Source organism: Choristoneura fumiferana, chromosome 17, assembly GCF_025370935.1.
Source record: "Choristoneura fumiferana chromosome 17, NRCan_CFum_1, whole genome shotgun sequence".
NCBI lineage: Eukaryota > Metazoa > Arthropoda > Insecta > Lepidoptera > Tortricidae > Choristoneura > Choristoneura fumiferana.
Window position 1 is genome coordinate 6,631,644 of NC_133488.1, and position 11,398 is coordinate 6,643,041.

The window sequence follows — 11,398 nt, forward strand, 5'->3', positions numbered from 1 at the left end:
TCGAGTGACAATATATGGAATTTTTATTTGTAACAAATTTTCTCTTAAATAACTTAACTTGATACAAAACTGGAAATAAAAGGAAATGGCTTATGTAAATATATATTTTTTTGATAAATAAGTAAGATACGAGCGAATGAAGTTTGTATTCTATCTCTTTCTAGAAAAAAATAAATAAATTTAGTTTAGTATGAACTTTTTGTGGTCCTTGTGTCATAATTATGACGTCATAGCACACGTATGGTATCCATGCTAAATGCCATGATAATTTAAAACGACCGTATCTTCGTATTTTTCAAGATATTTAAAAAGTTCAGACGATAATAATATTTGAACTAATTAAAAAAAAACTTGCATATTTATTAACTATAAGACAGGTGAAATTCACCTCTTAGGCCGCTTGTAGACGTCCTTTGTTTTCACCGGACAACGAACGGTTTTTTGCCATTTAAGTCGGACAAGTGTCCGGTGCACATGCACACATACACTGTAAGCCATACTTGCGGTGTCCGGCAAAAAAACGGTCCGTTGTCCGGTGAACGTTTATAAGCGGCCTTAGTGAGTTACACCAAGTTACTACAACGATGGCAATTCTCAAATCAGCCGTGAAATCAATGGAAATTGACGGAAATTCGACTCGATATCTCATATATCGATATCTTTAATCTTGATAGTTGGCACTAGTATCGTGAGTTCCGTTTGACAATTTCAGACATTTGAGTCACGTTTGAGCATTGTTTATAGTATAGCTAATTGAGCCAATCGCAAGCAAGACTAATGACAAACAAACTCCACGCCACTACGCCATCTAGTGGTATTCTGCCTATCAGAAAACTCACTAACCCAACTGCACTTCAAGCAATTCCCCACTCCTAATATGTTGCTGCAGCCTAAAATGTTCATCAAGCACTCGCATGGATTCCTGCCTTTGCGTAGCCACTCTCTTTATCTCATCGTACACCGTTGGATAACAAGATATAGTCTCAAAGTCGTCTCGGCTCAGACTGAACAGTTCGCAGTTGGTTACTGCGACAGCGGAAGCGGTGCGGAGTCTATGTTTCATCACTAGAGCTATACCACCGAAGTATTCACCATCTTCTAGGTGGCAGACTTCGCGGCCCGACTCGCTGTATATTGCTACGGTGCCTTTGTGAATGAAGTAGATTTCATCGCCTGGTAATGAGAGGTATTTCTATTATGAACATATTGTCTACCTAGACAGCCATGCACAATCATCACATTATCTGTATCAACTTTGAATACTTAAAAATCAATGAACTGAAACAACTACTTTGCTCACCAGCGACCTTATGATAGCTAAGTTTATGCAAGAAATGTGTGTAATTGTTTCATTTCATTGACATGGACCTCCGCATACTCCGGCTTAATAAATTAGTTAAAAATCCCCTTATTTACCACTACACAAATGTATACGTCAATGAAGGTGGCGTAAACGAAGATAATATTACATTATAAATACATGATAATTATATATGATACACAAAATTAAAATTTAAAATTAAAATCATTTATTCAGTAAATGGGCACTTTTACACGATTTTTTTTGAACTACCAACGCTTTTGGAAAGACTTCCATTGCCAAGAAGAATGCGCCGCAAGAAACGCAGAAAGTCACTTTTTCAATATAAAATAATTACAAATAAAATACTTAAAAACAACAGTATAAAACTAAAGAAAAAATTACAATAAATGAATAATAATAATAATACAGGGATGTATGGGGTCCCATAAATATAAAACTAAACATGTAACTATATCTATAAGTTCAGCGGATGTGTAGAATTCTTCCACCGTCATAAATTTAAAAAAAAATGATTCTGAAATATACTTACATTTCAGGTCAAGTTTAGTAACCATTAAGTTTTTGATTGTTATGTATATACTTAATATATAATTAAATATCAGTTAATAGTTGTGGAGAAATGGCAATATACTTAGCTACACACTTATATATTTTAGCCATTATAGACCTGCCGCACTCGCCCAAATGCTCAACGAGTCATAATTTCGGAATAATGGCCAATTTTTTGCCTTTATTCAACACTTAGGGAAGGCGACCCGTTCGTTATTCTATTAACGACGCATAAATTTGTTCTAATCGGCTTAAGTTGGGCAATTAACCAATACACCCGTGGGATGGCGGAAATATCTGTACTTTTTGAGAACTGTTTATCCTCATTAGCTTGAAAATTATTTGTTTTGCTTGAATTTGGGAATAAATAGGGCATTATAATGTTTTTAACTTACGTGATTTTCAAAACATTATTTAATCACGATTAATTTATTGTTAAAAATACCTCCTCATTTTACCACGAGTAACTACCTAAAGATGTTATCTCAGGTAATTTATGAACAGTAGAAAATCATTATCATCCCTGCCTACACATGTCGCTTCGCAGGTTTACACAGGTTTCCTCACGATGTTTTCCTTCACCGTAAAGCTCGTGGTAAATTTCAAATGTGATTTCACATATGAATTTCGAAATACTCAGAGGAGTGAGCCGGGGTTTGAACTCGATCCTCTGCTTGAGAATCCATAAGTCAAACCACTCGGCCACCACGGCTTTTCTGTACACAGTAGCAAATGCCTTATCCCAATCCCGGTCCGGTTCATACACGGTCGCTACAGTGTGACCGGTTGTGCTATTAATTACTGTTACGACTTTTAAATGTTTCTCTTACGTGGTCATTAACTCACCAATAGTATGAATCTTGAAAATGATATCTCCCTCTATAAAGATGACAAGTTTGAACCGCAAAGTAATTTCCATAAGCAGAAGCCGCGGTAGCTGCTTCAAGAAGAACAATTCACGGACAAGCTGCCGACCCGTGTACATGACCATGTCATTACGAAGCTGGCCTGACACACATGCCATCATGCGTGATTCCTGAGGAAATGGGTATTGTTGGTCATTTAACAGCATTTACTATGGTCTCCCAATAACAACCTATATGCGGACACTTGAATACAAGTTTTGCGTGTGCGTTTAATTTCTCAACCTTATCGTTATATCCATCCATCTATGATCCTTACGGTCTGATTAAGTATATATTTACATCATCAGATCAATATGTATATTAACGACATAGGTAATCAAATGGCTGAATCATAGGTGATTGATTCCGACCGATCGTGAATGAGTAGCCCTGATCGCACTATCATGAATCCTCTGCCAAATTACAGCTTACCACAAAGAAGTGCGACTGAAAGCGAATAGCGTAGAACTTGAGGACTTTCTTCTTGATTCTCGGCGGAAAACGTCGGTTGTTCATGTAAGCCTCGACTTGACGCGACATCATGTAATACTTCGCGCGAGCTGACTCAGTGCCGAAAAACGCGATCATGTATTTGAATGAGCAGTGCAATACTAGCAACTGGAGGAAAAAGTCAGTAAGTTAAATAGAGTCGACTTAGGTACAGAGTAAACTCTTGATTTCTCTAAAGAAGTACTTTATTATCAGGTATCCATATAGGCATTATGGGTACCTGATAATAAAATACCTACCTACGTACGTACGGTGCGGTTAATTAGTACGTATGACGTACGTAAGTAGTAGTAATTCATTAAAGCTGTATGTCTTGTGTAAAATACTACATGTGTAATTGTCTAATTGTGTTTTGTGCCTATTTGCTACACCAGATTAATAAAATTCATACATTAATTCAACAACTTACTTATCCACTTGACAGTCCGGAGCGCGCGACCAATATGCCTCAAACCGTCCGGGTTTTTTTTTCGACGGACGAAACGCGCTGTGTCCACAATTTTTTAACTAAGCTCCAATTCAATAGAATCTGACAATCCTGTAGACACAGTACTTATTAAAACTAACTTATTGTTTTGATTCCTTTTAGATGAAATTGCAACAGCAGACATATATAATCAAGTGTCACGATAGGGTGCGACAGATTCGTACTTTACAAGGTTTTGAATAATACCGAGACGTTTACCTACTCATTCAAATACTATTTATAAAGCAATAGCATGTAATTTATGATTTATTCACAAAATCAAGGCTAAGTATACTTTACGACACTAAAGTTTCCACGGACGGTTTGAAGTAGGTATTTTGGTTTTGGATACCATGGTATCGTCGGACTGTCAAGTGGTTAAATACAATTTGTGACAATTAAAGAAACAGACTGAAACAGTAGCTACCATCTGGAGAGTGAGAGAAACGTGAGTTAGGTACGGTCAAGGACTTAAATTCATGAGCCACCATGGAACCTTTTCACAGTAAACGTCATAGTGACATCGCATTAATTAACAATGAAAATCCAGACTTTTCCTTTGAAAAGGTGCCATTGTGGATCATGAATCAAACTCCTTGAGCGTAGTTACCTATGTCGCCGGATACAATACAACACCTCTCAGAAAGTGAGGTACGCAAGATTTGCCACACTTGTGATTTGTGATCACTGAACTGACGTTATATAAATCGTGTTAATAACGCCACGCCACGGTAGATTAGAATGGAACCCTCCTATTTCTTTACTGATCGTCAGCGAAATCTTCTAATTTCTAATGACACCCCATGTTTTCTCAAAATTTTATGGAAGTGGCTTGAAACTAGAAATTTGTTAAAAATTAAGCAAATGGAGGGTTAGGTATACCTAGTTACGTTCTTAAGGAGTGAAATTGAAATAGCATTTCGTAAACAAAAACAGGGCCCTAGTGAAAAAGGGGTTAATTCTGCAGTAGCTGAATAGCTGATTTCGACTTAAACCCCTTTACACATAAAATAGAAAATAGCTGTGTAATTTCTGCAGACTTAACCCCTTTTTCACTAGGGGTCCCAGTACTAACTTCTGCAATGAGCCAGAATATGATGAAGAATATCTCGAAGCATCCTCTCTGTTCAATTAAATTCATGTTCACGTTCTCCCTCAACATTCCAACTGAAAAGTTATTGTGAAAAAGTTATTTTTCAATAATGCGTTTGTTTAAATAAAATATATCTCTTTGTGAAACACTATTAACAATGAAACCATTAGGAGCAGATTTTAGATAAGGCTTTGCTGAACGGGTCTCACTCATATTAAATGATGTTCATAACGGATAACTCACGCGCCCCTATGAAGAAGGGCTACGAATTACCCCGAAACATGTCGAGCTAAACTCGATTTAAGACGTGAGTTATCCGTTACAATATCATTTAATGCTTTGCTGACCTAATGACCGAAAAGGCGAGAGTTTTCTAGGGTTCTGTACAAAAAAAGGAGCTCTTATAGGATCGCTTTGCTGTCGTTCTGTCTGTCTATCCGTTCGTCAGTTTGTCAAGATCCTTTTCCTGGGAACGCGTGAAAACATCACTTAAGTACCTACTAAAAACTACCTAAATTTACTATGTTAATTTTTTTATTAAGTATAAGTATACATATTTTTTTAAATAATCTTTTAGTCATAATATGTGAACAGTCAAGTATCGGCCTAATAAAACTATAAGGGTTCCGTTTTTGCCATTTTGGCTACGGAACCCTAAAAATGGTGTTGTCCATTGTAACTAAGTATCTATGAGTGCTATCCCTTTTGCCGTTGTATATATAAGTAAGCAAACTATTGCCAAGTTTCAAACTTGGTGTTAATTATGGAATCATCGAGAAACTGAATTAACTCCCGCGTTGCCAAAACACTCCAACTGTTGGGGTTTTGTATAAATATTTAGACTCAAACTCAACAATAACACAAATAAGTAAACAGCATCGGAATGATGAGAACCGAATTTTGATCAAAGTTGGTTATTTAGGGTCACATTCAAGTTTGCAGTAATAAATATTGCTACGAATAGGTTTTTTGAAATAACACTTTGGAAGACAGGTAGGTTGATACTTAGTCATGTCACCTAATAACGCACACCCTGATATTCATGCCCTCATTATTTTATCCACAGTAGGCATATGAATTATCACTTGTTGCAACCAAGTTTACCTGCATATCGTCACTACTTTAAAAAAAACTCGTATCTGAAAATGTATAATTTTTCTGAGTGCACTTTATGACCATTACGTCAAGGTTCAATTTTGCTGATGTATTTATTTGAGATACGAGATTTTTTCAAAGTAGTGACGATATTATTAACTGCTTACGAACAAGACGTGTGATGAAAAACGATAATATGGACTTGTGTGTCAGCAACAGCGGGCAATAGCATATACCTAATCCATACTAATATTATAAATGCGAAAGTGTGTGTTTTTATATGTTTGTCCGTCTTTCACGTCGAAACGGAGCGACGGATCGTCGTGATTTTTGGCATATAGATAGTTTATGGGCCAGAGAGTGACACAGGCTACTTTTTATCCCGAAAAAATGCACAGTTACCAAGGGAACAGCGCGCGGGCAAAAGCTAGTGAAAATATAAAAGGCTTACCAGCTCTTTCAATGCTATACAAGAACCTGTCGTGCGAAGATGCATTCCACAGTTGTCCAATAGTTAGCCACGAACAGTTTTGCGGATTAGTTGGATTAAAACTGTTCTCCGTCATGTATTCCACAGCGAATTGGAATACTATGTTCCAACATACGTACGTCACCAACAAGAGCACGACTTCTATCGCTGTTTTTAGTGGCACCTATAGATAGGACATTCAAGTTGGTAATCGTGCCGTTTGCCATCCCTCTATGTATAATTTACCAATAAAAAAAAGCAAAACGTTTACTCTATTCCTAAGTAGGCCATAAAGAGCTCTTTTACAAGTCACTTTTATATACTACCAGCGCTTTTGGAAAGGCCATCATTGCCGAGAAGAATGTGCAGCGCCGCAAGAAACTCAATACTATCTATATAATATCCTAAATACTTAATTAGCAATACAATACACAACTGTTTCTAAACTTATAACTTTAGCCATACTTAGTTTATATAATAATGTGTAACTATGTCGTAGGTACTTCTCAAAAAGATACTTAACTATAATGTCACTGACGCATGCATCTTTATATATAATATAATGTTGTATGTAATATATTTCATGTAATGTTTGTTGCATGTAATTTATTTAAAAAATAAAATAATAATATTAATTTTAGGATGTTGGAATTCGTATCAAAATAATACATGCCGATTGTTACCTTAATATCCAAAATTAAACGTTTCAAAATTCAATAACATCTTTACCAAAGAATCCGACATCATAAAATAATTTTAACTTTAAAATAATTTTAGTTATAGGTAATCCTTTTTAGATTGGATTTAGCACATTTACAATTTAAGGAAACTGTGGGTCTTATGTTAATCATAAGTATTTCTGTACACATTCTTGTATACGACCGTTTGTTTCTCTTCTCAATAAATGAATAAAAAAATAAAATAAAAATAATACCTACCCATCTAGTATTGATGTAGTAAACGGAAAGAACATTGAAGAATTTGGCTTGAAATGGCCTCTCACGGCATTGTTATGATGGTGATTATAGGTAATATAAGGATTGGATTGCCTACAATAATTAGGTACCTACCTATAAGGAATAATGATATTGTTTTATGATAATTTCGGCCATCATCGCGATTCAATCGGGGAACACAAAAGAATAGGTATTTGTGGAAAAGTTCACTGATTCAAATTATGTAGACGACGCATGTACAAAGTTTAAATAAAGAGTTTGTATACCAACGCTGTCTAGCAATTGGCCACTAATAAAATTGGAAAGCATGCAGCGCGGAAAGAAAACAAAAGAATATCGAGAGTGCTGTCATAGTCCTTGTCCGCGCTGCGTGTCCAGTTTTGCATAATTATTAAAAACTTGTTTTATTTTACTAATTTACACTCTAAAGATCATTATACAGTCTACAATTTTGGTCCTTCGAACCGGATCAATTAATTAAAACCAGTGCAATAGTTTTTTCCATAGTTTAAATTCAGTGTATATAGTGAAATAATGTTCAACACGCCACCACCACCTATGACACGGCAACGTTGCCGCGAGCTAGCTGCAGGAGAATCAGCTCGGCTCGGCGATGTTCCTTCTACACATCGGCAACTTCCTTGTGATTCTACATTTGTCCAGCCACCTCCCTCCGATGTTCGCTCAAGTAAGTCGAAAAAGTCATCAGCATCGTCGGTAGCAAGGCGGAAGGAATTAGAGTTAAAGGCAGCCGAGGAAAAGGCGCGCATCGAGAAGGACCTCATCGACAAACGACTCGCGGCCGACTTAGCTCGCCTCGACGCTGAGTCTGATAGGGAGGACGACTTTATCAGTCACAGCCACAGCGAGAACCACGAGCCCTATAATTGGTTAGATAATCAACGTGTAAATATGTCTTCCCTGCCTGTGCAGCATGAGCCGGTCGCGCACTCTTCCGACCGTGCAGCGCCTGCACAAGCCACAGACATACTACAGTTGGCACATGCAATCAAAGACATGATGGATCAATCATCTTCTCAACGTGAAGAACGATTACTAAGTCGCTTAGCCATGCCGCGTGACCTGCCTTTGTTCAGCGGCGACTGCGTTGAGTGGCTCCATTTCAAGAATGCGTATGACGAGTCTGTGTTGACCTGCAGTTTCTCAGAAAATGAAAACCTGTCTCGGCTTCGACGAGCTCTACGAGGCGATGCTAGGGAAGCTGTCACCGATTGCTAATCGGCAATACATCGCCGCAGCCGTCATGGAAGCTTTAGAGCTAAAATTCGGTCAGTCAGAATTGATTATTATTAACCTTACAGCAAAACTACGCAAATTGCCTCCCTTGCCTGCTTTTTATCAATATGACCTTATTAACTTCGCCATGAAGGTAAATAATTGCTTGGCAACAATTCGCGCACTGAAACAAGACGACCATCTCCGCAACCCAGAGCTTGCATCAGCTATAACATCAAAGCTGCCCAGTACATTACTAGGAAAGTGGACCGACTTTGCGTACGATCGGCTGCGCGCCGGGGAGCCAAAGTTAGTGTTACTGGCTGAATTTTTGAAGAGAGAGGCTGAAAAAGTTTCAATCACGGGTACACTTTATCAACCGCGTGAATTCAAGAGGCCGCTACCCGTAGACAATCCTGTCAAGCGAGCTAGGGACTGCTATCCAAATCCTGCTCGACCCATACTTGTTACGGTAAGCGCTGAACCAGATGTTATGACATGTAACTTTTGTAAAAAGGCCGAACATGCTTTACCAGACTGTCGAACATTTAAACGCGCCATGCGCAGAGACAGATGGAGGTACGTAAAGGCTCAAAAATTATGTTCGCGTTGTCTAATAACGCACCATGACATCAGCACATGCTCTGCCCCAGTTTGTGACTTCGAACATTGCCGCCAACCTCATCATCGCCTTCTACATTGGGAAAATACAACCTCTGGACAATCACGTGACCTGTGTACTCGTATGACGAATCGATGTCTGCCACCATGGAGCCCGCGCCCGAACTGTGCGAGCCGCCGCATGCCGCCTCCGCAGCTGACGCTACCGTAGCTCATGTCGCAGTGCCAGAGGACGTCAAGTCGGCACCGGAAGGCGACGTTATGTTAAAAGTGGTTGCTGTGACCCTCCGCGGACCCGAGGTGTGGTGCAAACGTACGCGCTACTAGATGACGCCGCGTCTGTCTCTATTATTGATAGTGACTTAGCCGATAAGTTAGGTTTGAAGTGTGAAAGTGCCAGTGATATTAAGTTCATTGATGCGTTCGGCCTTGAGGTCTGTCAATCAGATGCGCCCAAGGTGTGCGCCGATATAGCGGGACGAGACAATAACTATCGTAAATTATGTTTACGTAAAGTGTCTAAGTTAAGTTTGCCTATGCAAAATTTATCTTTTGTGAACAACATTTCTGATCCTCAGTTGTCAACTGTCAAAGATATCGTGTGCAAAGAGCGTGTAGTGCCGCGGCTACTAATCGGCGAAGATAATTATTTTCTAATAGCGCCGCTCCAAATAATTCACGGCGACCGAAATTCGCCGTACGCAACTCGCTGCATGCTAGGGTGGTCCATCCACGGCTACTGTGGTCGCGCTCGCTCTACCGCGCCACATGTAAGTCACAATGTTTTTCATACCACTCACGCCGATTCTGGGATCGACAGCTCTACGTCCGATATTCACGAAATAGATAAACTAGTAAGCATTCCTTTTCGGTAGATATTAAAGGAGTGTCTACTGCTTGTCGTGAAAATAAGGCGCACTTACCTGCATTAAAAGTTTTAGATGAGTCAGCTCGTGATGGATGGGAAGTAGGTTTACTCTTCAAAAACAAGCATACACTCCTGCGCAGGAGAAACCGGAAAAAGAAGACGAGGCCTCTAAGAGAGGGTGAATATGTACTGCTCTAATCGAACCAATTGGACCGTGGTTTTTGGCGTTACGGCAGAAAGCGCAGCTCATACAGGTCGCGACGATAACGATCGAATAGTAGTCGTGCGCACACGCTCAGGGCTGCTGCGACAGCTCGTCACACGCGTCGCCTTACTGTCCCCACGGGGATGATATAGTGCTCTTCTAGCACTAGGGGGCGGATTGTAGACGACGCATGTACAAAGTTTAAATAAAGAGTTTGTATACCAACGCTGTCTAGCAATTGGCCACTAATAAAATTGGAAAGCATGCAGCGCGGAAAGAAAACAAAAGAATATCGAGAGTGCTGTCATAGTCCTTGTCCGCGCTGCGTGTCGGTTTTGCATAATTATTAAAAATTGTTTTATTTACTAATTTACACTCTAAAGATCATTATACAGTCTACAAATTATCTATAAAATTTTCAGAAGGCTTGTAATGAACAGGTACTACTAAGTGTAATATATGTGTGACCTCAACTGAACAGCAAAATATAAAGCGTGCATATGTAACCATATAACAAAATCTTGCTATAGATACTCGTACTTACCCATCCTTAAGACTTTTGCTATGTTATTATAGATGAGTTAGAATTGGAATCCTTAAACCTTCGAACATACAATAGCTACGACTAAAATCTGGTTTTTCTTGCTCTTATGATCTATTTATTACACGCCAGAACCACAGCGTCGACGAATAGCCAAGTCTTAGCGTATCGCCAGAGGATATTCCGTTTATTTAAGGACAACGTATTGTGATCTTTCCACTCACAAATCCGTGAAGCAATTGCGATAATATTTATCAAATAAAGAAAGTCGAATACTAACATGGTGATATATAGTGGTTGCCTGCAAGGAAAAAATTTTTGATATGGGTATCAATCAAGCAAAGACGATATTATTTAATGGAACACTTAACACCAATTGACCTACTCCCATACTAAAAAAGCTTGCATGTAGTATGGAAATTAGGAACGGATAAACATACTTATATAGATAAATACATACTTAAATATATAGTAAACGTCCAAGACCCGAGAGCAAATATTCATATAATTCATACAAATATCTGCCCCGGCCGGGAATCGAACCCGGGACCTAAAGCTTC

The 11,398-nt window shown here is 38.8% G+C and overlaps 1 protein-coding gene across 1 annotated transcript; it reads right to left on the bottom strand.

The window, feature by feature from the left end:
• Nucleotides 1-19: 19 nt before the first annotated feature.
• On the bottom strand, nt 20-6,733 carry LOC141437434 (potassium/sodium hyperpolarization-activated cyclic nucleotide-gated channel 2-like). Its single transcript, XM_074100798.1, has 5 exons — nt 6,394-6,733; nt 4,830-4,921; nt 3,211-3,396; nt 2,720-2,909; nt 20-1,173 (listed from the first exon to the last, which is right to left on the bottom strand). Exons 1-5 carry the CDS (start codon nt 6,506-6,508, stop codon nt 839-841), a joined length of 918 nt encoding a protein of 305 aa, XP_073956899.1. The 5' UTR covers nt 6,509-6,733; the 3' UTR covers nt 20-838.
• Nucleotides 6,734-11,398: the final 4,665 nt, after the last annotated feature.

What these genes read in the sequence shown, in the direction of transcription:
- LOC141437434 (XM_074100798.1), bottom strand. Translation starts at nt 6,508, where the DNA reads ATGACGGAGAACAGTTTTAATCCAACTAATCCGCAAAACTGTTCGTGG. An exon ending in TTCAGTCGCACTTCTTTGTG is followed by an intron (nt 2,910 to 3,210) that starts GTAAGCTGTAAT and finishes CCATTTCCTCAG; the next exon opens with GAATCACGCATGATGGCATG. An exon ending in TTTCAAGATTCATACTATTG is followed by an intron (nt 1,174 to 2,719) that starts GTGAGTTAATGA and finishes TCTCATTACCAG; the next exon opens with GCGATGAAATCTACTTCATT.